This window comes from Accipiter gentilis, chromosome 6, assembly GCF_929443795.1.
Source record: "Accipiter gentilis chromosome 6, bAccGen1.1, whole genome shotgun sequence".
Lineage (NCBI taxonomy): Eukaryota > Metazoa > Chordata > Aves > Accipitriformes > Accipitridae > Astur > Astur gentilis.
In genome coordinates, this window is record NC_064885.1 from 14,253,327 (window position 1) to 14,278,766 (window position 25,440).

Consider the following 25,440-nt stretch of genomic DNA (forward strand, 5'->3'; position numbering starts at 1 on the left):
GCTATCGATGAATCACCACGCTCTAGGGAACATGCTAGTGGGTGTTTAAACTACTCTGTAAAGCTTGGCTCTATTCCGGCAGACATTTGGGCATTGCAGGAATGGGCTCTGCTGCCCATTCTCAGGCTTGTCCCACCAAAGCTGGGGAAACGGCACAGGGTGGAAAGGGGAACCGAATGCCGCAGTGACTGGGGAGGACCCCACAAGCTGCCGCCCCCGAGGCAGGGGAAGGGACCAGCAGACTGGTGCCTTGGGCTGGACCACCGGAGCACGCAGTCCCAGCGTGGCGTGCTGGCGTGAGCTGAGCTTTGCCAGGACAGCCCTGCCCCGGGATCCGTGGAGCCACTGGGGAAGCATGGTGGAGTCTGCTGCTGCATGGGGTCAGAAGGAGCTGGCGGATCTTTGTTTGCTGGCATCTTCTGCTCCCAGCTGTGCCCGCCAGACTTCTAGTTTCGACATGCTGTGCTGGTGCTTACGGCACGAGAAAGGTGAGGAGCAGCGAGGCTGGGGTGCTGCGAGACACCGGCACCCCCAAGGCACCCCTCTGCTCCTGCCTACACCTGGCTGGGGGCTGGGGGGTCAGCTGTCCCCAGGTCCTGTGCCCTGCAGAGCCCCGAACGGTCCCTTGGGTGCTTTGGCCTCTCTTAAGTGAGCGAGATTAAATTAGCTTTGTTAGAAACCCTATTAGGCTGAGTAGTCTGGAGCACCAGGCTGCAGGGGACACCAAGACTCCCTGTGGCAGGCTTCACGGGGCCGCCGGTGGGGACAGGGGGGTCCCTGAATCAAAGCGCCTCAAAGGCATTGATCCCACGCATCCCTGCAGATGCCCTTCGTGTTATTCCCACAGCTGGTCCAGACAGCATCCCTGCCATGGCTCATCTTCCCCAGGGTCATGGTGCTGGGGTGTAGGTCTCTCCCCAAAGCCTGCCCTGTTGTACCTGAGCGCTGGCTGGAGCAGTCCTTGCTGCGAGCGATAAGAATCGCTTTAAGTATATACTTCCTTAAATCCCTTGAACTCCTGAATTAAAATAAGGATGTGGGATTTAACTTGGAAGGTTTTGAAGCAGATATTTTTGTTATACATCATCATGCATGTCACGAGTCTAAAATATTTGGAAGGGCTGTATAAATAGTCATTTGATCACCTTTTTTCAGCTGGCTCCTGCTTCCCTCTATCTCACAGCTGCCACAGAGCAGGGAAATGCACGTGGCACTCGGGAACCTGCAGTTTTACTTTCGGTTACTTTCTGTGTTTCCATGAGAGATGCTGTCATGAGCCTTGTTTCATCCAAAGGACCAGGGCATGTGAGAATGCTGCTTCCCCAAGCATCACTCAGACACCTGCAGATTGTCGGGACAAAATTGTTGGCACCAAAACGCCATCATGTTACTGGGAACTACCCCGTGCTCTGGGAGATTGTTGTGTCAACCCCAGAACTGCCGGCATGTGCAACGGGAAATTTCATGACATTTTCAGTGGAGAGAGGGACAAAATAAGCCAGAAGTTGTTTCCCACCTTGACAGCTGAACCAGCCAGGGAGGCCTGGGGGCATGGCTCGGGGTACCCCACATCTTCGTCCCCATTACCGCACTCCCAGGCATCACCCCAGGCCAGTGGCTGGTAGAGATACCCCAAGGTCTGCACCCCAAAAATGCCCACCAGGCACTGGGGGCCAGGGCAGGGGACAGCTCTGATGCTCCGAGGGTTTGGTGTTTTTTTTAAAGCTACGTCAAGATGATAATGCTATTAAAAGACTTTCTGGGTCTGAGATGTGAATCCACAGCCGCAGCCAGCCAGCTTGTCTCAGTTTCAGCTTAAAACCCTCCTCTGCTGGGCTGCTGGGGCCAGTGCTGCAGCCACCAGGAGATGAGAAATATTTGCCATATGCTGAGGGATTACTGTATAAAACTGAGATGCTTGGCTGCATGCCAAGGTACAGGGTTTCCAAATAGAGTCTGAATCCTGGACAGAAAAGTTCCAACTAAATATAGCCATGACAGCCTCAGAGTTGACTTCTTTTTTTTTTTCTTTTTTTTTTTTTGGGGGGGGGGGGGTTGAGTTCACTTAAAATAGCCTGGGGTTTGGGGCTTTTTTGTGCCCTGCCGAGGGGGCAGGTAAAGGCATGTTTACAAACAGAGGTACAAACCCAAGGAGACAGTGGGAGGGGGAACATTGTCCTTCTTCCCACCCGCCCTGTGATGCTCCCAAGGGATGGAGGGCATGCTGGTGCAGAGTCCCTGGGCTGCCTTCAGCCCTTGGGAAGGAACCAGAGGAGGCAGCTCCATCCTCTTCTTCCTCACGCCCTGCCCAGAAAAGGGCTATCTGCCTAAAAAAACATTGCAGGGAACCAAAAAAGCTAAGGGGATCCATGATGACACAGGAGACAAGAGACAAGCAGGTGGCCTTGGAGAAAGGCTGGCACCCATGGGGGCTTGCTCGCTTGTAGCTCAGCAAGAAGGAACTTTGCTGGGTGGTTTCGGCAGAGCCGGTCGTGCTGCTGGGAGCCAGGAGTATGGGAGGTCGAGAAAAACTCCACGAGGAGATGGTGCTTTCACTTGGAAAAGACAATCCGGATTTTCTGGGGTGCCAGCCCTTCTCACACCTTTCTGAGATGTGGGCTGGATTACTCAGCCATAGACCTACCAGCAAATGCAGAAATTAAATCAAAGTCCAGCACTGGGATGGAGCAAGGGGCTGGGATTTCAGCAGTGCTGCACGCTGGCCAGGCCAGCCCTCGGCTTTGGGATGGAGCAGCTCTGGGTGCCCTAAGTGAAATACGTTTGCAAAAGCCCATAGAAAAAGCAACAAAGCCTAAATATCTGGGATGGGAAAGCAGGCGTTGGATGCACTCATCACGCCAAGCACAGCGCACTGGGAGGAAGCAGTGGAGAGAAAGCGGCGCAGACTCATCCTCGGAAACACAAGCAGCAGAGCTCCTGCTCATGAGCTGGCCACGTGTGCTCAAGGCAGCAGGATGCTGAAACTTCTTTAAAGGGTTGGGGAAAGAAAACTCCCAGAAAGCCATAAGTCGTTGGCTATATAATATCATATATATACAATGTAATATATATAATAGCGTAAGATAGCTGTTAATAACCCTGATGCAAAAAAGAAGGCACCTACATGCGTGTTGGCTTGCACAGTATCTGCAAGAGCTTTACAACACCTTTGCGTTGCAGACTGTATTTTATTTAAGGGTTCAGAGCTCCTAGAACAGCTGATAGGAATAAAAATTAAGCAGATGCCCGAGACAGGTCTTAAATGAGGGTGGTCCTAGAAAACATGGGACATCTGAGATGGGCAAATATCTAATAATCACAAGTTGTCCAAAAGAAAAAAAATGGGTTTGTAGATTCTTATGAAAAGGCAGGAAAGCAGCCCGAGGTGTGATCGCGCTGCAGCAGAGGAGCTGCCAGGAGAGAGAAGTCTGGCTCTGCACAATTCATGTTCCTAAACAACATCGTTGGGGAGGTCGGTGACATGGGGGAGGTATGGCTAATAATAACAAATACTGCTGGAGTTATACCTTACATAGATAAAACTGCTGCTGGAACCGGCTTTCTGAGAGCCCAGCGAAAAGCTTTTGTTTAATTTATGGGGCTCAGGCTATATTTAGCTGGCAGATCCTTGGGGTTTTATCTGGGATCACTCCTCCGAGGCAGCAGCTGGAACATTTTAATTGTTTTGCTCTGGGTTTGGGTTGTTTGGTTTTTTTCCAAAGGGAGAAAAAGAAAAGCAGGTGCCAGGCTCTGACCCCGCTGGCCTCCCAACACCCTTGGCGGTACCTTCCGGGACGGGGAGGGCAAATGGGCCTTGGAGCGGCTCTCTGCCTTCCTGGGAGAATTTCTGGGGGGGTTCACAGGGCGAGCCCTTCTCCTCCAGCCAGGCCGGCTGGTCGGGGCTGTACCCACCAGGACCCCCTGTCCATCCCCAGCCATTGCCTAAGGGCAGCAATCAGCAGGTGAGAGCACCGAGGGGGGGACTTCACCCCCAGCTGGAGGCACTATGTCTCCCCATCCTCTGGTTGCTACAGCTATTTAAAAATAGCCTGGGCGGTCCAGCCCAGCATCCCCTTCTTCCAGGAAAGCGAGAAGCGCTGCTCCAGGCCCAGAATGTGCTTGTGTTTGGTGGGAGTTTTATTTGTTAGGAAAGCCCTTTGGTATCTGCCTGGAGCGCGAATGTGAGAGGAGCCATCTGCTCGGGGACAGGGGGTGTTTACACCTCCATGCCAGCCCGGGCACAGACAGGCTCTCCAGACGCTTCATCCCCAGCTCCCATCGAGCCGCTGGCACCTCTGCTCCACTCGGCCCCGGTTTCTGTTTAGGAAAACACCCACTCTGCCATGCCAGGATCTCCCACGGCAGCTCGGAAATCCTCCCCGGCCGGTGGCTGACAAGAGCCGTAGGCAGTGGGGTGGCACGGGGGACAGCCACGTGCCAGGGGGAACAGGGGTCCGCCAGGGCATCCCTGCCATGCTGGACACCAGGCATGCCAGCAGCCCCTCTTCGGAGACGTGCCCCCGTGCTGAGCACAGTGCAGCCAGGTGGGTGGGGGGCTGGAGGGGTCGAGGGGCTGGGCCCCACGGCAGAGCCACTGCCTTTGCAGGCAGCCCTGGTCTGGGGGATGCTGCAGCACAGTGGGGGGGGTTCGGGGGTTCCTGCTTCACCGCCGATGCTGGGGACTGCGGGCCAGCACTTCTCCCCTGGCTCAAATGTAGGTGTTGGCGCGTTGATGAGACAGAAAGGAAGCAATTAAAAGGAAAATGAAGCACCTCGGCCACGCACGTGCTCCCAGGAGAAGCTGGCTCAGGCTCAGCTGTCTTTCACCCAGCACCGAGGGTGCTCCAGGACTGCCCCTACCTGCACTGACCAGTGGGGACATGGGCTTGGGACTAAAGGGAAAACTTTGAAGAAGCACGAGAAAAAGTGACTGTTTTAAATCTCCCCCCACCCCCCTCATTTTTTTTCTTTTCCTCCCTACAGAGCAAATCTTTTTCATTTGGACCCCACTGACACAAACAAGCCCAAGTTTTGCACTGAAACACTGGCAATCTCCTCTTTCCATCACTGGCCGGCATGGTGAGCTAATTTTATTCTCCCCGGCACCCCCCCCCCCCATCTCCTGGAGATTGTCCTGTTGCAGCCAGGGAGTGCTAGAAAATAGCACATCGCCCACTCATCCAGCCTCCTTCAAGGGAAATATTTATATTATGCCAAAGAGAGGGTTTCCATGGCAGTGATGACTTTAGCACCGTCGCCTTGGAAACCACTTGAGGCCATCTTGAAGGGTTTGAAATTACCCTTCAGAGACAAATAAGGAGAGGGACCAGAAAGGCCGGTAGGATTAGAGCAGCGTTTTGGTCTCCCCTGGCTTGCCAGTTGGCACCTTGCCCGCTCTTGGTGCCCGGGTGCCCACCCACGGGTGCTCACTCTGGGTCCCTGCCCATGCCACCGGGATGCTCCGTAGCCCAAGTGTTGCTTCGCGAATGAACCTGGGGAACAGCCAAACGAGGCACTTTGCAAACAGAAATGGTTTGGTAGATGCTTCCTCCTGCTGCCCAAGCCAGCCGGCAGTGGCTCTGGTCTCAGGGCACTGCTCAGCAATTGTGAAAAAGCTGCCTCCAGCCCTGGAGGTGGCTTCGGGGAGACTTCCCTGGGCCTGCTAACGCCGGAGTGATGCCAGTGCCTGCCCAGCCTCAACCAACAGCTGCTTTCAGAGGAACAAACCCCAAGGTCTCATGACTTTTCAACAGCCCCTGAGTCCCCACTAGATGAAAAAAGCCCTGTTTTTCTCCTGAGGAGCTGCCAAAATCTGAACCACCTGCAAGAGGCGACTGCTGGCGTCAGAACGCTCGCCTGCGGTGGCAAAATGGAAAGGCCTGTTCCCTCCTACGCGTCATGTCTCTCCCGTGGTTCAGCCTCCACATCCCACGGTTCGGCCAACTTAACATTATCGGCTGTTTAGTCTCCCAGCCCGCAGGAGCTTTGTCACTAGCGGCCAGCCCATCTGGCTCTCAAGGACACCAGGAACATGGCAGGGAGAGCAAAGCTTTCAGAGCAGAGCACGATGAAGCTGGTGGTGGCAGGGGTGGCCAGCAATGCTGCCTGCTCAAGCTACGGGATCACTTTCTTCAGGTTTCATTCTCTGTTTTGCTGAAAAATACTAGTCATCATCTTTATTTATTTTAGGGCAATCCAAAATACATTTTCTTCCTTCTCCCTGAGCTGCCTCCATGCTGAGGAGTCAATTATTCGCCAAGCCAGAGCTCTGTCCTCGGCACCCACACTCAGCTCTGCAGTGCATCTCCGGCGCTGCCTCCTGCTTCCCACCCACGGGCTCCTTCACGCCACCCCATGCCTGCCCCACAGCCAAAACCAGTCAGCCATGAACAACTCGGCCACCTTTCCCACAGAGAAACAGCCGGGCGGTACTTAGTCCCTCCAAGGGATCCTGAGGGTGCTCCTGGCCACAGTGCTGGCGCAGGGGTAGCTTGTGTCTCCCCATCCTACTGCCTGTGCCAGGCTTCCTGCTCCTGCCTGCACCTTGAGGGGGGCAAGGTGCATTTGGGGGCCACGATTAGGGATAGGCTGACGGTGTCAGGGCGTGATGCCCACTGGGGATTTGCAGCCATGTGTCTGCCTGAAAAAGCTTGGTCTTGTTCTGAATTAGCGTGCCTTTACGCTGGAGCCCAATGCCCACCCAACTTCAAGGGATGGTGGCTTCAGCCATCACTGTGGAGCAGGGGAGCAGCGGCTGGCAGGTATACAGCACCCTGCAGCACCCACGGGGACCCGGGTGCAGAGTTGCAAGCTGGGATGGGTGCACTCCTAGCTAGGAACAGCGTTTCTGCCCTACTGCTGCCAAGAAGCCCATGTGCATATAGTAGACACTCTTACCCCATTACCAAGGGATCTGGGGCAAAACCAGGTCCCAGAGCAGACCCACGCAGGCAGCATCACAACCCTCCTCGAACTGACAGTTGGAAACCCATTTCTTTCTGGCTGTCTGCATTGCTGGGCATGAATCAAGCGGTGTGGAGCTCTGGCTCCAGCACAGGAAAGCACTCAGCTGTATTCTTGACATACACCATGTGAAAACCCCTGTTTATATCGATGCAGCTTCTCACAGCTTGAATGTTGAACATGTGGGCTTAAGGCCAGCGGGCTTCTTGCCTTGCCCAGGTGGGAGACCACAACACCCTGGGCACCAAGAACATTCACGCCTGGCCCGTGCTGACCAAGGAGAGAGGCTGGGATACAAAGCATAGAATTACAAAGGTAAATATGTATCCATGGGCATAATGTGTCCAGGCCAAATCGGGGCACCCGAATGTGATTTTACACGGGGTTCTTGTACCCTTCAAACAGTCAGGTACAACATGACTTGACTAATCGCTAACAGCCACACTACCAATTGCTAATCACGGTCAAACTTTGCAAAGCCACTCTATTTCTGCAACATTCTTGCCGCTTGCCTATTAACCCCAGCATCCCTGGAGTCGGTCTTGCTTGAGTTACCAATCTGTGACGCCAGACGATGCTGGGAGGGTTTCAAAGACGTGTCAGAAGGGCTGGGACGCTGGCGTTATTGTGGTTGACCAGGCTGTCCTTTATCCTTCAGGGACAGCTCTGAGCTTCCACAAAGCAAAGTCCTTCTTTCCAGGGCCGGGCTGTCCTTTATTTGTTTTACTTCAGCATGAACAATACCAGAGTCTCCAGGAAAATTCCACTACCTCGTCACATCGCATATGAACTAATAAATTTATTAACAAAGTTAAGGCACTTCCATGCTATAAAGACTGCTGTAACAGTGAGGGAAGGGGCTCCGGGCGGTCGGTTGGCGCAGGGGGCAGGGGGTCTCCGTTTCGGGCCGGCACTACCCAAACCCGGCGGGTTTAGGGGGAGGGCAGGTGCCTCCGCAGCCTCCCTCCCGCGGGGGTCTGGCCCCCTCCTGCGGCCGGGCCCGGGGCTGCGGTGTCCGTCCGCCCGCCCCCCCGGCCCCGGCGGGCACCGGCAGCCCCGGGACTTGTGGAACCGGGCGGGACCCCCCTCTAGCCCCCGCCCCCCGGCCCTCCTCTGCCCTACGGCTTTTCCTTCTCCTCCAGCCGGTGCTCGCTCTCCTCCGGCTCCGTACGCTCCGGCCCCCTCCCCCACCGGTAGCCGCCGACGGAGGGGCCACCCCCGGCCCGCCCCCGACGCTCGGCCCTACATAGGCTGCGGCGCCCGCCTTGCCTGGCTCCGCCATGGCCCCGCTGCTCCGGCTCGGCGCCGCCCTGGCCCTGGCCTTGGCCCTGACCCTGACCCAGGCCCTGCTGCTCGCCGCCGCTCAGGACGTGCCGGGAGGTAAGCGGGGTCCCGGCGGAGCGGGGGGGGTGCCCCGGTGTCCGGTCCCCTGACGCCCTCCCCCGTCGGGAGCCGGGGCGGGGGGCTCTGAGCCCTGCGGTCCCGGCCCTGTCCGGTGTTCCCCTCCCAGCGCCGGAGGGGATGGGGAGCGGATCCTGGCAGCAAGCGCTCCTCGCAGAGCACCCAAAACTCATGGTTTTGCCGTTACTTTGGACCCCGCTTTTGCGGGACGGCTGGTGGGTGAAGCGGGCTGGCACCCCGTGGGCTGTGCTCCAGGCGTGCGCTGGTTGGGTGCGGGGTGGCCACTGGTCAGGGTCCTGTGGCCACTCAGGATGGGGATGGTCCGTGGGAGCCGGGAAAGCAGGTCCCGTCCTCGGCGGGAGCTCCGCAGGGTGCGATCCTGCGCAGCGTGGGGCACTGGCGCGTCCCTCTGGGGCCTGGAAGGTGGGCTGCTGGAAGAGAGGCTTTACTTGCCGCTTTTCCAGCTGCCACCACAATGTAATTGTGTGTTTGGTGATGCTAACGGCTTGGCCAGGTCTCAGGTGGGAGTTGGGTACCAGTCCTGGCTAGGGGGGACTCACTAGGTGACTGATGGCCCTTTGGAGGAGGACATCCTCCTTCAGGACAGGGGAGATGGGCTGGGGGACCCTCAGGCTGAAAGCTTCACACCAGGAAGAAGATGGGTGCCGTCAGATCTGGGTGAGGGTGAGGAGCAGCGAGTGGCCAGCTGCTTCTCCTTGGTGGGTGGAGAACATAGCATAGCCCTGTGGGTGCTGTGCCAGGTGGAGAAGAAGCTCTAGCAAAGGGTGGGGACAGCCACCTTCAGGGATGTCCCAAGAAGTCTGCCTGCTCTTCGGAGTGAGCAGCTGTCCTCCACGTAATGACTAGCCCTCTGACGGCTGCATGGTGGCTCCAGTTGGGAGGAGAGTGAGGACCAGCATGTGTTTTGCTGTCTTCCTTCCCCCCACAAGCCATTCGCTTCACTTCTCTTAGCCAAGTGGCAAAAGTGTTGTTCAGGAGGCTTCTGACATAGCAAGAGCTGCTCTGCCACCTCTGTCCCTGAGGACTGTGGTGCCTCCTGTGCTGTCCCATGCAAGTGGGCTCATCCCATGAGATGGAATGTTCAGACAAAACCCCAATCCTGAAGGGCTGCAAATGTCCTGGAAATGGCCCATTCCCATACAGCTGTAAGAGGGTTGCTTTGACTTAACAGCTAAGAGGACGAACCCCAGCTGGGGGTGCCAGGAGAGGGGACACCCCTGGGAAAGCAGAGCATCAGTAGGAAGCCCAGTTAAAACTGCAGGCTCTCCTTTTGCCCACCGATGGCCTCCTGCGGTGCGAGAGGGCTGTTGCGTGACTCCTTGTAAGCAAACAGTCTCAGGGCAGCACAGATGCTGTGATGCTTTTCCGGCCTCGGTTGGAGAAACGGGGAAGACTCAGCTTCCTAAAGTGTTTAAAATCTGCAATCTCGGCCTCTCCTGGTGGTGTGTAAACACCCTTATCTGAGCTATGTTAATAAATCGCCTGGTTGTTTGGAGGTCTGTGCAGAGCATGTGACTGTTGACAGTGGGTCACAGCTGAGGGTTCCTGCCAGCTGGAGAGAGAAAATGCAGTTTTGCTGCTTGTGAGTGTGGAAAACGAGCACCTCTGGGACTGATTTTTTCCTGATTAAGGTGCTTCGAATCGGTGATCCTTCTGCCACCAGTTACTGAGTAGTCAGGCAAATTGGTTTGTGGGGTTGGTTTTTTTTTGTTTGTTTGGTTTTTTAAAACCACAGTCAAACAGGCTGATGCTTAAACTCTTTAGGCAGGGGTGAAGTTTAAATGGCTGATCCTCAAGGGCTGGCAAACCACCCTTCCTGAGGACCTGGGGGAGCATACCAGTGAAATGGCAGGCAAGTATCCTGTAGAAAGACTTTCCTGAAGAGCCAGCGTTGCTGGGAGCTGCAGGCAAGCCCAGAAAGGTGGCTGGACTGGGCCACCTTGTCCTGTGTTCAGACCTGATCCATTCCTCCCTACCCAGCTGAGCTGCATCCCCTGGGGATGTTGTCATCCATGGTGGCACTGGTGCTGAGAGCCAGCCGTGTCTATAGACCAGGGGTCTTCCTCTGACAAATGGAGGTGGAAACAGGTTCTGGACATGGGCACAGATTTTGGCTGTGGTGCTGCTCCTGTCACCTGGAGCGTTTCCTACTGGAGAAGGGTTTGGATGAATTGGCTGGGGCAGGGTACAGTCCTCATATGCAGTGGGAGGGTACAGGCTCCCACAGGGACTGTAGTTGCCTGTCCCCCCTTGTGCTCCTCTGTTTCTGCTTTTCCTGGTAGTAACTTCCTTGTCTGGGGCTTGTTTGCTTGAGCTGCTCCATCATCCAGTGATATGGGACTGCACCACCTGCCCAATGCTTGTCCTTGTCCTCGCGGGGTCCCCTGTCCTGCTGCCTGCTGGGCACAGCACATGCTCAGGCTTTTTGGGAAATAAGACCCAGGGAGAGGAACTCACAGCCTGGGGCTTTGGGTCAGCGTGGGCAATGCAGATGACTTCCCTTTGCATTTGGGCTTCCCACCATGACGCTGTGTTTTGCAGCTGGTAGCTCTTGCAGCAGCATTAAGCTGCATTACTGCTGGTCCAATGGGAGTGACTGCCTCCTGGAGCAAGCAAAGCAGTGGGCAGGAGCAGGCTCCAAGGCACCCAGAGTTTTAAACCACTGATAATCTCCTCAAAGTACTGAGGCGTCTTTTTTCCTTCCTGTAGATTGTCACCAGTATACGAACAGGAGCTGTGAGGAGTGTCTGAAAAATGTCACCGTGAGTAGCAGCAGTAAAACTCCCAACCTCTCGTGATGCCTGAAAACGTAGCGTGGGCTTTGTGGGGCTGTTACAGAGCAGTTTCCCTCCTGGAAGGGGGGCTGCTCCCCTCTTCTTATCCTGAGCATGCTGCAAATGCCACCCACCCATGACGGTGAGAGGGCAAACACCCCTTGGTGCTCTGGGAACAGGTTGCTAGAAACTGCTTGGGTTTTGTTGTATGCTTTTCAAGTCAAGTAATGGAATTGCTGAGCTCCTCCTCGCAAACGGGAGACACTGTCAGGGGGATGCACATGGTAAAGGAGTGAGTGGGCTGGACTGGCTGGTCCAGCTGCCCCTCCACCAGTCTGTGTGTACCACGGCACTGGGTGGATGTGGGATGCGTGCCTGTGTCCTGCCAACCTCTGCTGCCTTATCTCTGGTATCAGCAAACTTGAACTTGAGTCAGATCTCACAGCCGATGTAGCCAGAACCAGTTTGACCAAACCCAACCGAATGCTGGTGTTGGTGTTGAAGCTGCCAGGAGAGGAGGGTGCAAAGCCACTGCAGGTAGTCTGGCTGTGGAAGACCAGTGAAGGCACACACAAACCTCTCCTGCTTATCAGTTCTGCATTGATTGGCTTGCCTCAAAGGCTTTTTTCTTGTCCCAAAAATGTTGCACAGAATAAACACAAAGGATTTGGTGATTACTACCACCATGCAAGCCAGGAGAAGGGTTCTCAGCCTTTACTTGCTCTAGAAATCTGCGCTCCCCTTGCCTGCCTCTCCTGGTGCAGGCAAGCCTGATGCAGTCCATGCTGATCAAACACAAGTCTTACTCCTGAGCGTCCTGTTGCTGCTGGGTGCTACCTGCCTCTCGGGAGCAGGAGGTGGTACCCCTATTGCTGTGGCTAACAAAGTGGAGCACGGCTAACTGGCAGTACTGCCACACGCCAGTAATGCTGTGCTGCTTGGTTCCTGTGTCCCAGTGCCTGTGGTGTGCCAGCAGCGGGAGGTGCATGGAGTACCCCATCCGGAGAGTCCTCCCCCCAGCTGACCTCTGTGAGCTCCGCTCTGCACGTTGGGGAGTCTGCTGGGGTAAGTGGATCGTGCTTGAGCGATGACTGCCTTTAGTGCTTGCTGCTAAATGGCACTCACTACCGCTTGTGCTAGTGGTAATGGGAGGTTTCCCTTGCCTCTCTTTCTCACTGCTGGTGTAGCAATGACAGGCTGAAGTCAATCAGGGTTCTGCAAACTTCCCAAAGAGTGGGTGAGAAAGCAGAGTGTGAGCAGTCCCTGCCTTCTGGCAAGAAGGACCTGCGGGGCTTTAGTTACTCTAAATACGTTCCTTGTGCTTTGGTGTGATGGAGCCTTCCAAACATGGCTAGCGCCTAGGAACAAGAGTCGAAGGCGCTCTGCAGGCAGCTGCCCGTGCAACCCTTCACCAACCCTTTGATGTGCAAAGCATGCACACCAGTGTCTGACTCTTTGGCAGCTCTCTCCTCTGCACCCCATGCATTGTTCCTTGCACTGCTTTTGGCTCTTCACATTTAGCGGTGCGGCTGCTGTCCTAGGCGGGCTCTTAAAACTCATGGGATCTCTTGGAACCAGAAGCAAGGTGACTTCTCTAGAGGCCTGCATGGGCTTCTAGTACTAAGCGTGCCACGGTCCTGCTCAGCTCTTACCCACCTGAGAAAATACCCTCTTCCAAAACTAGCCCTGCATAAGCTACGCTGCAGCTGGCTGCCTGCCACCAGGTCACCTCTGGGAGCTTTTTCTGGCTGCCAGCTGACTGTTGGCTGCCCTTCCTCCTTGGTGCTCTGTTTCCTGGTGGGTTTCTCGTTAAATTAGTGTCTTGTTTAGACCAAGCTTGGTGCATGTTCCCGCTTGGAGCTTTTGGGTGCTGGGGCAGCTAGGAAGCAAGCTGGGCCTTGTTTTCTCTTGCCTTTCCCCTTGATGGGAAGCTTGGATTTGAATTGTGGTCACCTGTCATCTATTGTGCTTGAGGCTGATCTCTCTTCTGTACCTACGAGGGGGCTAAAACTGCTCCCATGCATTGTGGAGGAAGAATCTCCTCTTTGTGAGCAGTATGCTTTTCTGAAACTTGTGCATGACCTTGAAATAAGTAGTTTTTATGTGAGTAGCTTCACAAAAGGTTTCATTATAAAAAAATGCATTCCTTTGCTTGTAAAACTTGCTTTAGAGGAGATTAGTCCTGTGGGAGATTAGCTTTTAAGTGAGTCTGCATTTTTGGTGTGTGACTTAAGCCTTTACCATCAGGTGGAGAAGTGCCTGGTGCTCTGCTGTGGACCTCTCTCTGTGGGAGGGGGTGATATGAACCCCAGGCTCACCCTGAAAGCCAAGGTTGCAGAAGCACCAATACAGACATGTGCTGGTGGAGAAACTCCCTTTTGAGCTAAAGAGCCTGTTTGGGTTTGTCTCTCCCCCACAGGGCTGACTTCTGATCCTTGGCTTTTTGGCTCTCCCCTACATGACTCCATGGGTCTGTTGCAGCGCAGCTAGCAAAAGCTTCACATTGCTCTGAGGCAAGATAGTGCCATGGACAGTCAGGTCTCAAATGCCATCTTTCTCAAAGCCTTACTGGGAAAACAGACCTACAGACCTCCCTGCTGCTGGGTGACTGCTGGAGAGGCTGTATGTGCCTGTCTGGGGGGACAGACACAAGTGTCTGCAAGCTGGTGGCTTGCTGACTTCTGGCCTCACTGATGACCTGCTGGGCCATGGCAGCTCTCTGCGGTTGGTATCTGGAACCACATTCCTTGCGTGGTGCTTGCCACTCTAGCCTGGGTAGGGACGCGGTATGATTTGAGAGTCAGATGGCACAGTTGTTGGCAGTGATGAAGCTCTCCACTGGGAGCAGAAGCTGAAGGCTTTGAAAGCAAGTTCAGCAGTGAGTCAGCTCAGCCTGGAGCACCTCAAGGTGCGCTCAAGCCTGCTACTGCTGAGCCCCTGCAGTGAGGGGACAGGCAGGCATCTTCTGAAATGCCCTGAAATGCACCATGTGCGGTGCTCAGGCTTGCCACTGGGCTCACGGTCTGAGCTGTGTGGTGAAGAGGGGATCAGAAGTGCTCTAAGCAGGCTCAGGCACACTAGGGTTTCTGTAGCTTGGCTGCTGTGTGTGTAGTGGCTCCTAAACAAATACTTCCACAGGCCCATGCCTCTGAACAGTCTGAATCATACTTGGAAGACACCCCTCTTTGTTGCAAAGGATTTCAGGTGATGTCTAGATATGTCTGTTTTGGCTGGTGTCTCTACTGCTATTGCTGCAGGAGCTGAGCAGGATGACTGCCTCTCTAGGGCCAGGGCTTCACCACCACATCCCAGTGGGTTCTGTGCTGTGCATGGGCGAGCAGATCCCCCAAGCCCTGGGGAGACATGGTGGTGGGGTGCATGAAGCAGCCCTCTGCCTTCAGCTGTTGGCCCCAAGCTGATAAATCCCAGCAGATCTTGTCTCACTTTGTCTCTCTCCCAAGGACTCCAGACACCCATAAGTGCCTCCAGTCCACTGTCATCTCATCTTAGATGACTTTTGAGGCTGGCTTCTATGGGCAGTAATTCCAGTGCCAGCTGTGGCCTCTCTGTCAAGGGTTGCTCCTCAGCACTGAAGTCTCCAGGTTTTTTTTCCTTGATGAGTTACTGTTCACCTGGATTAGCGATTAAGACAGCTTTGCTCCTGTTTCTGCCAGAGGAGTTTGACCTGAGTGTGTTTTGTTCTTGCCTTTCTTCATAGCCAGTAACTGAGGGCTATAGTTAGCAGCTACATATACTCTGTTGGTGTGAACATGCTGGTGCCAATGCTTGGTATACCTATAGAAACTATGTCCACCTTGCTTTCCTGGGCTGTTATGCCTGTCTCCAGCCCAGTGACTGAAGCTGCTGGTGACAGTAGCTGTATGCTTGTAAATATTGTAATTCCAGGCAGCCATGTACTTGTGTGCTAAATGTGTTTTGTCAAATCCTTTAGTGAACTTTGAAGCCCTGATCATTGCAATGTCTGTGGTGGGAGGAGTGATCCTTATCATGTTGGGGGTCTGCTGCTGCTGCTGCTGCCGTTGTAAGAAAGAGCAAAAAGCAAGTATTGGAGGGGTTCCCTGTTTTCTCCGAGTAACTCAGATGCAACGATGTGCAGTTGCAGAACTGAGTGCCAAGTGCTGCTAACGGGCTTTTCTGTCTGTCAGGCTAGACAAGGATGACGAGAGAGCGGCCAGGGAGCGGGAGAAGAGGCGGGTGCGGCAGGAGGAGAGGTGAGGTTACCCCACAGCCCCCGCTTCCCTGTGAGCGAGCCACACTGCCTCAGGCTGCAGAACGATTTGGCTCCTGCCTGTACTGTCAAACGTGATGCCAGGAGGTGTGTGGGGCTCAACGTATGCAGTCAGTGGCTGCTTCAAACCTAGTTCAGATGTAAACCTCACAAGCAATGTCTTTCTGGGGTGACTCATGGATGCAGCATCACAACAGGGTTGTGTGTCCAAATTCCCAAGGGCTGCTGATGTGCGTGGGCTCTGGTGGTCCCCAGAGTCTCCAGGAGGTGGGTGGTGGGGGGCTGAGCAAACCTGGCAGCCTGGAGCTCCCAAAGCTGGGAAAGAAACTAGCAGCTCCTCTTGCTTGGCTTTTATTGCCAGTCACTGACTTGTGGCTTTTCTGTTTTTGCTTCTTGCAGAAGAGCAGAGATGAAATCACGGCATGATGAAATCCGAAGAAAATATGGTACAGTGATGTGAGAGACTCAAACTAAGCTTTAGATCAAGCAGCCTCGGTAACTGTGCTCCTTGCTGTGGTTACAGCTGCAGAGGAGACCTGGCCAGCAGGGAAAACATAGTCTCTGCTTCTCCCATCTCAATGAATTGCTCTCTTGCCCTCTGGGAGCAAGCGGAGAGATGCTTGGATCATGGTGTGTGACTCCACACAAGTGCCGCTTCTCTTGGGCAGGGATGAGGGAGTGTTTAACACTCCGTGGGACCTGTGCCCTCCAAACTCACCACGTGGGAGAAGCTGCTGGGGCTTGACTGGAGGGGACAAGCAGAAGGTGGTAGACACAGCACCACCCGTAATGCTGCTGCCCTTCAGGCACAGCCCTTGGGCAGCAGCCCTTTGGTCAGAGAGTGGGTGGGGGGCCAGGCAGAAGCCCAGGTGCCCACAGCTGCAGGAACACAGAGCAGGCACCAGCCTGACTTTAGAGCTGGTCCTCTGTACCGGCAGCGGTTCCCTGGGAAGTGGCTTAGTCCCCTGGTGCTGGGAGCGCACAGCCTCCCTCCTGGGGCTGGATTGTCCTTCAGATGAGTCTCATGGCCCTGGGGCAGGTGGGGACCTGCCTGAGGGGGACAGCAGTCTGGAAGGAAGCAGGGAGCAGCCAGTCACTCGGGGCCAGTGGAGGGGTCTCTCCTGCCTGCCCGTTGGGGCTGCTGGGGGCTCTTGCAGGGTGGCTGTGGAGCAGGGAGCAGTTGGGCTCATGCACACTAAGCGGGGTGTTCTCTGGCTTTTGGGGTGCTGTGGGGAAAGCTGGAGACCCTTCTTCTGCCTGCAGCTGCTGCCCGCTGCAGGTCCACGTTGGGCAGGAGATCCAGGGGCCTCTGGCTGGGCTGGCTTCTCTAGGGGAGGAAGAGCAGGCAAGGTTGTGCCTGAAGGAGGTCTTGGTGGGTGAAGCACCTGATTGTGGAAGAGCTGTGTGTGCTCCAGGACCATCTTGCCATGCCACGGCTCTGTCTTGCTGCAGCCTGACTGTAGAGTTTGCAATCTTGTCCTTTCTGGCTGTTCCTCCTCAAAAGTGTTGGGCTAGGGCCGGGAAAGCAGCCAACAGAGTGGCATGGGGGTTTGTCACCGTCCCAGGAGTCAGCCCCATACCCTGCCTTGCTGTCTCTCAGTTTGTGGATGTAGGAGCAGGGGAGCAAGTCTAAGAACAGTTTTAATTTAATTTGGGTCTGGGCTCTCTGTTTCCAAGTCCAGTCCAACAGAAGGAATGTGCAGAAGGGGCGCTCTGGAAGATCAGTTTGCTGCTTTACCTGGACTTTATATGGACTGCCTGGGAGAGGAGTTTGCTATCAGATTGATCTTCTTAATGGATATCTCCTCTTGTGTAGAGGAGGAGAGTGAAATAGTGCTGACTTCATGCATGGCTCAAGTAAGAGCAGGTCTTTCAGACAGACTGCAGGACAGGAGGCTGGATGAAGTGCAAATGACAAGAGTTGTTACCAAGAAATAGGTTTCTTTCTGGCCGTGACTGGCATGGCAGCTGCTGTCTGAATGAATCTCTCTTCTCTTCTAGGCCTGTTCAAGGAAGAGAACCCTTATGCAAAATTTGAGAATTAGCATCTCTGGACCTGCCCACCCTGGTGAATGGTGCCTTACTGCAAAGCTGCAGGACTCCATGCTTCCTGTGCCATGAGGAGAGCACCATGGTGCCACTTCCCACTTCAACTGCCACAGAAGATGAGCCAAATGCTTGGTGACGCCATCATCCCCGCTCCAGAGCTTTGTTCTTGCTCTGCTGGTGCAGGAAAACATGGTGGCAATACTGGAGGATGACACATTTCTTCTCACTCACCCCTGGGGTGGTAACAGAGTCCGAAGCAATGCAAATAACAGTCCTTGTGCCTGGCCAAGGGCAAAACCAACTTTATGCATCTTTCTTGCTCCTGCCTCACCAAATACCCTTCACACACACAGAGCCAGGCTCTTCTGTCCCCCACTTTTCTTTTTCTCTTTTTTGTTTTAGTACAGACAAAAGCCAGCAAGAGTTTCTTGACTCATTGGTCAGCAGGAGGCCTTGGCTGTTACTCCAGGTGCCTGTACTTGTCCCAGCACACTAGCATTCCTTTCAAAAAGCACAAGTTTCTGGCTATCTCGGGTCTCCAGGAGGAAGGTCCCATGTGCACGTTCTCACTTGCAGCTAATCTGGGGAAATGCCCCAACTCTCCTACCTCTCTGTGCCTTTCTAGAAGGGTGGTCTCCTGGGCTTGATGGCCATGGCTGATAGCAATACGTAGGATTCGGATGCATTTACAATGTGTTGACTATATATTAAACTGATTTGATTACTATCCTAGTCTGAAACAGTTTAATTCTGCTTCCACACCAGGTATGGGTTGGCAGTGATGGCTGATGGAGTTGTCACTGTTACGTGGCCCTGGCTTGTCAGGCCCTTATGGGGTAGCTGTGGGAGGCAGAAGCAAGGCCTCCTTGAACTCTTGCTGGGCTTGAAAGGAGGAGTCGTTCATGGAGATGGGCAGTTGTTAGGAAAAGCTGGGTGTTGGGAGTAGGGTTGTTCTCTAAGAAAGGGGCTGAGTCTTTCTGCAAGAGCTTGGCCTGTGTCTCTTAGCACCCCTGAAAGCCCGTGTCTGAGCAGTGTGGCATGGAGGCTCTGGGCAGCATTGGGCACAGACTAAACCCCATCCTGTGCTACCTGCGTAAGGGGCCCAGGGGTGGGGAAAGGAGGATGGGAGCTGACTGCTCTTATGTGGTCCTATACTTGACCAAAATTGGCTTGTAGTGTGAAGGAGCCTCGCATGCAAGCAATACATCTACCCTGATAGTTTTGTCTAAGAAAAGCTGACTTGCTTTCTGCCAGGTGGGGTGACTCACTCTGGACTGCAGATGATAGCATTTCTGTGGGCTTGCATAAACTTCTCCATTTGCGTTGCCAGGCTTATGGCCCTTAGACACAAACTGCTCAAGATGAACTTCTGAAGCTAAACCAGCTGTGAAACCTTGCTGCAGCTGCCTGAGCTGTGTGCTGGCTGCCAGAACCTGGCTGGCTTTTGCCAGGATGGTCAGTGATGCAAGACTTGCAGGTGACTTTTAATCTACGCTGTCTCTGGCTGCTGCCAGAAGATACTTGGCTTCAGGTGGTAGGAACAAAGTGAATGACTCTGCCAATGCTGAATAAGCACCTGGTCTGTAACCTGGCTCCTGTTAAGTGTGAACATGGCTGCAGTGCTGGGAGGAGGGCTGAAAGAGTAGGATTGGGTTGCCAAGCTCTCACGGGTACTCTCCCATGAGCTGTCCTAGTCTGTTGAACTGGCTGGGCAGGGGCTATATCCTGGTGCTGCCAGTCAAGAGCTGTGGGAGATGGTGATAGCCCTGTAAGGAGAAGTGAAAATGTTGATAAAGATTGTGGTTGTGCCCTGTGCTTTACTGGGTACACTGACCTGGAGGGGCTGTGGTCCCCCTGCTAGCCAAAGATATGGGGGACCCTGTGGGAGCTTTGTTTAAGAACAAGCAATGTATGGGGGCAGCTGGTGCTAAACTGCAAAGCTGTTTACCCCTCCCGGGCTACGATGGGCTCTGGGTCCCATCCTGCCCTGGGGACTAGGACCAGTATAATCCCTTTGGGCTACCTGAGCACCACCACTGGTCCTGCTCCCAGCAGTAAGGGGTGATGCCTCCAAAACATTCAGGGATGGGGGACCCCTGCAAGCAGGTTCCCCTAGCTGGGACCCCACTTGTTACAGGCTCTATGCTCCTCTGTTGAACCAAGGCAGCAGAGGGACCTGCTTCACCTGGGGAACTGGGTCCCTGCCTGGACGGAGCATAACCATGCCCTTGGGGACAAGCAGAGGGCATGCTGTACTGCCAGGGCAGCACCATTTATCACTGGGCAGAAGCGCTGCATCCTCTGCTTGTATCCCTGGCCCGGAGGCTGCCTTCCATAGCATGTGATGGAGCTTCCGCTAATTTTTCTAATTACTCCTGTGAAGGTTGCTGTGTGCAGGTATCATGCGGCTGATGCGCTCCAGAGCTGTCGATCCCTTTGGCTCGGCTGGCCTGCGGTGGGGAGGTGAAGCTGGGTCCTTGGGTGGCTGAGATGCCTGCCCAGGTCCGGGAAGAAACATGTCTGCACTGCAACCAAGAGCTGAGCCTGGCATCTATAAAGACCCTTCACGAGGATTAGTTAGTCCTTTGCGAGGCGACCAGGCTGGGAAGGCAGTCCCGCTTGGGGTGGGGAGAAGCAGATGGTGACAGGGACAGCATGGCTGAGTGGTGGGACAGTCAGTGTCCCTCACCACCCATGGGGTGCACGGCCAAGGACAATGGACACTCGGAGGATGCACAAGGGAACTTGGAAAGAAGGGGTTAATGGGGTGTAAAGGGGAGCTTGGCTTTAAGCCACAGGACAGTCACACATGCAGGGTGCTGTGATCGGGGGACAACCCTGCACAAAAAGGCTGGACAAAGCTGGTGCTGGGCCCATTCCTCCATGGCCGCTCTGCTGTGTAATAGGAAAGGTGGGACAATGCCCTGAGGGAGATGCAATCCCTGGGTAAAGACTGAGCTGTGAGCACAGGCCTCCTGCCTGCTGGTGGTGGATGGCCATGTTGCGGTGGGCCTCCATCCCCATGGCCGATTCCATCCCTACGTGGGGCTGTGGCAGGGGCAGCGGCAGCAGCAGCAGGGCCCCGGAGGTCCCTGGCACCAGAGACTCTCTGCGGGGCACGCTGCCTCCCCTGGGTCCACTTCTGAGCAGGGTGGCTGGGGCCCCTGGGGTCCCTCTGAAATAAAAACACCGGGGATGCTGAGAGAAGCCATGCCTGGTTTTTTCTGTGCTGCTTTGCTCATTGCTGCAGAACTGGGGGAGTGGGAGGGATATGGCCCTGGGAACTGGGGGAGAGGGATGCACCCCCAGAAAGGGAAGGGGAAGGGGGAGTCCACTGGGCCTCTTCTAAGCAGATCCCCAAAAGGGCCAGTGCCTGCTCTCCTGAAGGCCAGGGTGAGCAAAGAGGCTGAGATGGAGGTTTGGGGGAGACCCTCCTCTCCTCTCTTGGTCCCGCACACCCCTGTGCTGTGGAGGGCTGCGATCCTGTGGGGAGGCTGTCCAGGCTGGGGGAGGCAGCCCTGGCACAGCTGCCTGCTGAAGGGCAGCTGCCTGCACTGCCCATGGGACAAGCCCCGGGCCCCAACTGGGATGTGCCTTGTATTTCGGGGGTCTCTTCTTCAGGGAAACCGGGAGCCCTCCCCCCAGTGCTCTCCAGCAGAGCTAACCTCCTGCCCTCCCGGCTGCTCGGCGCCGGGCCGTGCCGGCAGACTCCCGGACGGGCCCGCCTCGGAGCCCTCGACCGCGCCGTGCTTTGGGGCTGGAAGCCTTCCGATCCTCCCCCACCTCCCGCCCAGGTTCCCCTGCCGGTGGCACGGCAGCTGCTCGGGCCGAGGCGCGGGGGAGCGGAGCGCCGGCTGCCCCTGGCGGCCGGGCGGGGAGGCCGCGGCCGCCCCTTCCCCAGGCCGCTGCCAGCGCGGCGGCGCACAGCGCCCCCCTGCGGCTCGGCGGGGCCCCGGCTGCCCTTGGCTCCGCCCCTTAGACCCGCCCCATCCCTCCCTCCCCGTGGCAGCGCCCCGCCCCTCCGCAGCGCTTCCGGTTCCCCGTGACGCACTTTCCAGAGCCGCCGGGGGAGGTGCGCGCCGTCGCCTTCCCCGCCCCCGGCCGATACGGGCCTCCCCCCCTCCTCACGTGACGGGGCGGGGGGGGCCAATGAGCGCGCGGGGCGGCAGGCGCGGCGGCAGGGCGGGGGCGGAGCCGAGGCGCGCGCTCTCGCGGGCGGCAGGCGGCGGCGGGAGCCGAGGCGGGAGCCGAGCGCGCGGGCCGCTCCCTCAGCGCGCGAGCGCGCCGTCCCCTCCCCTCCCCCCCCGCCCCCCGTCCCGTCCCCGCCGCCATGTCGGAGGAGAAGCCCAAGGTGAGGCGAGGCGCGGCCGGGCCGAGCTCAGCCGCGGCGTGGCCGGGCCCGGGGTGGGGGTGGGGGGTGGGTGGGGAGAGGCCTGGCCGCCGAGCCCCGGGGCAGGGCTGCCGGTGGGGCTCCGCCCCGGCCGGTGGCGTGCGGCGGCCAAGATGGCGGCGTGGGCCGGGCCGGGGCGCGGCGGCGGGAGGGGGAGGCGGCCGGCCAGCCCGCCAGCGGAGCCCCGGGCCCCCGCCGCCCCGAGGGAGGCCGCCCAGCCTCCGCAGGCCGCAGCGGGTGGCGGCCGGCCCCACCACCACCTCCCCTCTCGCCTCGAGGGTGGCGGCGCGGCGGCGGCGGGACCGGCAGCTCGCCCTGGGAGCGGGGGGGACGGACGTCGAGCGTGGCCGGGGCTCTGAATCGACATCTTCCTCCTGCTTTTCATCCAGGAAGGCGTGAAAACGGAGAACGATCACATCAACCTGAAAGTGGCGGGGCAGGACGGCTCCGTGGTGCAGTTCAAAATCAAGCGGCACACCCCGCTGAGCAAGCTGATGAAGGCGTACTGCGAGCGGCAGGTAGGCCAGGCCCGGCCCGGCCCGGCCCGGCCGCTCCCGCCGCTCTCCCTGGGGAAGAGTCCTCGGGACGGCGGGAACTCGGCTGGAAGGTTACGAGTACTAGTGCGTCGGGGTGCATATAGCCCTGTAGGCGCCTGGGAGGGCGAGGAGTTGGGCTGCTGCCGACTCTGAAGCGCTAGAGTTCTTCTCTTCAGTTAATGAAAACTGCCTCTTGCTCATCAGGTGCTCCTAGAGCTCTAAACACGTGTCCTGTGACGGGGTTAGCAAAATTTTTCGAGTTGCGATTCTGGCTCCAAGACCCATTTGCTCTGAATTTTTAGCCTCACAACCCCTCAGTTCTATCATCTCAAAAAACTTTTATCAGCTTTATATAGACCGTGTTTGCTGTTTGGAAAACAGCAGAAAACAAATACTCCTATGCCACGACTTACATCATGGGTTGGTTTGGGTTTTTTTTTTTTCCTCTCCTCCCTTCATGCGTCTCTCCCCTCACCCACTGCAGAGTTTGGACTGCTGTGTTCTGCAGGTGGCAGCCAGCTGCTCTATGTCAGAGGCCGTTTCTCGGTGCCACCCTGAGCTAGATGGGAGAGGGATTTATCCTCACAGCCCGGTTCCTGAGTCTGTAGCCCTTGGTGCCTGCGCTTCTACGCTGTATTAGGTGGCGCAGAGCAGAGGGTGGGGATGTGAATGGCTTTCAGAAGTGGAGTCAGATTTTGTTTGCTGGCATTTCCCTTCATCCAGAGACCTCTTTAGAGAGGTGAGGGGAGTTTTGGCGTTCCTGTGGCTCTGTGTATGACTGGAAGTGTGAATCGCATGGGGGTTTTGAAGGATTTTGGAGAGCAAAGCAAAGACATTGATCCCTGGGGCAGGGAATAAAGACTGCCTCGTGTGATTAAATACTGTCAAAACAGGATTCAGTCGTGAATTCAGTTCGGGTTTTAAGGGCAACGTTAACTTTCTGACGTTAGACCCTAACGTTTTTCTAATAAACCTTGCAGGTAAAAAATCTGCATCGAGTTCTGCAGGTTCTTTTTTCCTCAGTCTTATTGATGGTTCCTTTTTTCATCAGAAGATAAAGGCCTAGAACTGGGAGCAGAAGGCTGGCGGGAGTGAAAACTTGTCTTAACTAGGGGTAGTCAGTGCTGATAGCTAGTTACGCTAAAAAGTAGGGTGTTTTCGGATTTTTTTAAAATGTTGTCCTTTGAGTCAACTTAATCTACTGTTAATTCTCTGACTACAAGAGAAACAATTCCTGCTCCTTCCTGACGTCCTCTGAGGCTTTATAGAATGGCGTATTGATTGATTGCTTCTTAAATTACCTTTGTAAATTAGCTTTTGATACTTGTGCCTTGCAGAGCAGGATCAGACCCAGGGGCCAAACCCATACCTGTGGTTCCATATAGAGTCCTTGCTGTGACAGCAGTGCAGTGGGACATCACTCAAACAGTTCTGCTTCCTCAATTTATGTAGCAAGATAGATGCACCAAGTTTCCTGTCTGGTTAAATCCTTTGAGTCTTAATTTTGTTAATATTTGTTCTGACAGTAAATCCATAAGTGTTTTGTTTGGATTCAGAAACAAAAGCGTGGTTTCTCATATATTAATTATTTTAAACTTGCAGGGCTTGTCAATGAGGCAGATTAGATTCAGATTTGACGGACAACCGATTAGTGAAACAGACACACCTGCACAGGTATGAAAAACACTTTTATTGCAAATTGCCATACAGATATTTTTGATGTCTGCATGCAGATCAAAGGGGTTTGAAATCAAAATGATCCTGAAGTAGTTGCTCTAAGTTTAGTATGTTCCAAATAATTTGTCTAGGGTGGGATTTTTTTTGTTTTTCCCTTGTATGTTTTCACTGTTGGTGGGTGGGGAGGAAAATGCATAGGAGCATTGGTGCTGAACAAGCTGACACCGGAATGCTGGTGTGGAAAGGACCCCTGGCAAGTGCTGGCACTTTGGGCTCTGTCCTATTTCTGTGTCGACGTGTTCTGAGCTGGCACTGAAGCTGTAGCCGCCATTGACTCTAGCAGTGCTGAGAACATGGGGGAATTCTTGGGCTGGCAAGGCCAGAGGCAAGGAGCAGAGATGTTTGTTTAGCTGGGTGATTTGTTGTAGAAGACGCTAAACTGCCCAGTTCAGTCTGACTGACCAGCGTGCCTCTGAAACCCACTTTGGTGTTGGGGATCCTCCGATGGGAAGGGCGATGGAGTGCCTGATGGAAAGTGTTTCATGCATTAATTAATTAAAGTTACACCTTAAGTGCTCTGTTACTGGTACGGTTTAGGAATAGAGAGCTAAGTGCTTTTGTAACTGTCTGTATTTCAAGTGTTGTATTTTCTGTATTACACTAACAGCTGGAGATGGAAGATGAAGACACTATCGATGTGTTCCAACAGCAGACAGGTGGAGCTTGTTAAGACATGCCGTCCTTTTGAGAAGAGGAGTTCAAGGATCCTCATCACACCTCACTCTCTCATCTGTCCTTGGATTTGCTATTAAACAGTAAACAAATGAACATGCCAATCACACGGAATTCTTCTAAACTTTAGAGGACATTTACCAAAATTGCTTGTTGTCTTTGACGTACTGCGTGTGCAAGTCAAAACAGTATCTGCAGGGATTAATCTATATCTTAAATTGGGCCAATTTGATTTAAGTTCAGATTAAGTAATATGCATTGTCTCTCTGCTGTTACCTTTTTTCTTTTTTTTTTTTTTTTTTTTTTCTTTAAACCTGTGGCCTAAATATTCATCCATGTGTTAGGACATGGAGTGTTCATTCCTGGTTCTTGTTGGTCTTGCCCCTCTGTTTAATTCTAATCATGTAAATAATTCAGTATATTTTCATGCCAATTGTGAGCGTAAAAGTTTCCTTTTAAGATACGCCTAAGAGAAGGAAAAGAGACGCTGATTTTAAGTTTTTAGCGCGTGTTGCAAACACAGTTACTTCAGAAGCGTTAAGCCTGTGACACGAGGCTGGTACATGCAGATACGATGCTTAGTATAGAGTTGGAGTTTAAAATATTGCAGATTTACATGTGCTTTGTCATATTATGATAAAGTCGTCT

General features: G+C 54.8%; 2 protein-coding genes across 2 annotated transcripts; both read left to right on the forward strand.

The window, feature by feature from the left end:
* The first annotated feature begins 8,141 nt into the window (after positions 1-8,141).
* On the forward strand, positions 8,142-18,184 carry PTTG1IP (PTTG1 interacting protein). The gene is made up of 7 exons (XM_049802109.1): positions 8,142-8,343; positions 11,095-11,147; positions 12,116-12,224; positions 15,112-15,222; positions 15,331-15,391; positions 15,808-15,854; positions 17,410-18,184. Exons 1-7 carry the CDS (start codon positions 8,244-8,246, stop codon positions 17,451-17,453), a joined length of 525 nt encoding a protein of 174 aa, XP_049658066.1. The 5' UTR covers positions 8,142-8,243; the 3' UTR covers positions 17,454-18,184.
* A 3,445-nt stretch (positions 18,185-21,629) lies between these two features.
* LOC126039252 (small ubiquitin-related modifier 3) lies at positions 21,630-25,225 on the forward strand. Its single transcript, XM_049802112.1, has 4 exons — positions 21,630-21,808; positions 22,237-22,365; positions 23,986-24,057; positions 24,728-25,225. The coding sequence occupies exons 1-4, from the start codon at positions 21,788-21,790 to the stop codon at positions 24,788-24,790; spliced, it is 285 nt and encodes a 94-aa protein (XP_049658069.1). The 5' UTR covers positions 21,630-21,787; the 3' UTR covers positions 24,791-25,225.
* Positions 25,226-25,440: the final 215 nt, after the last annotated feature.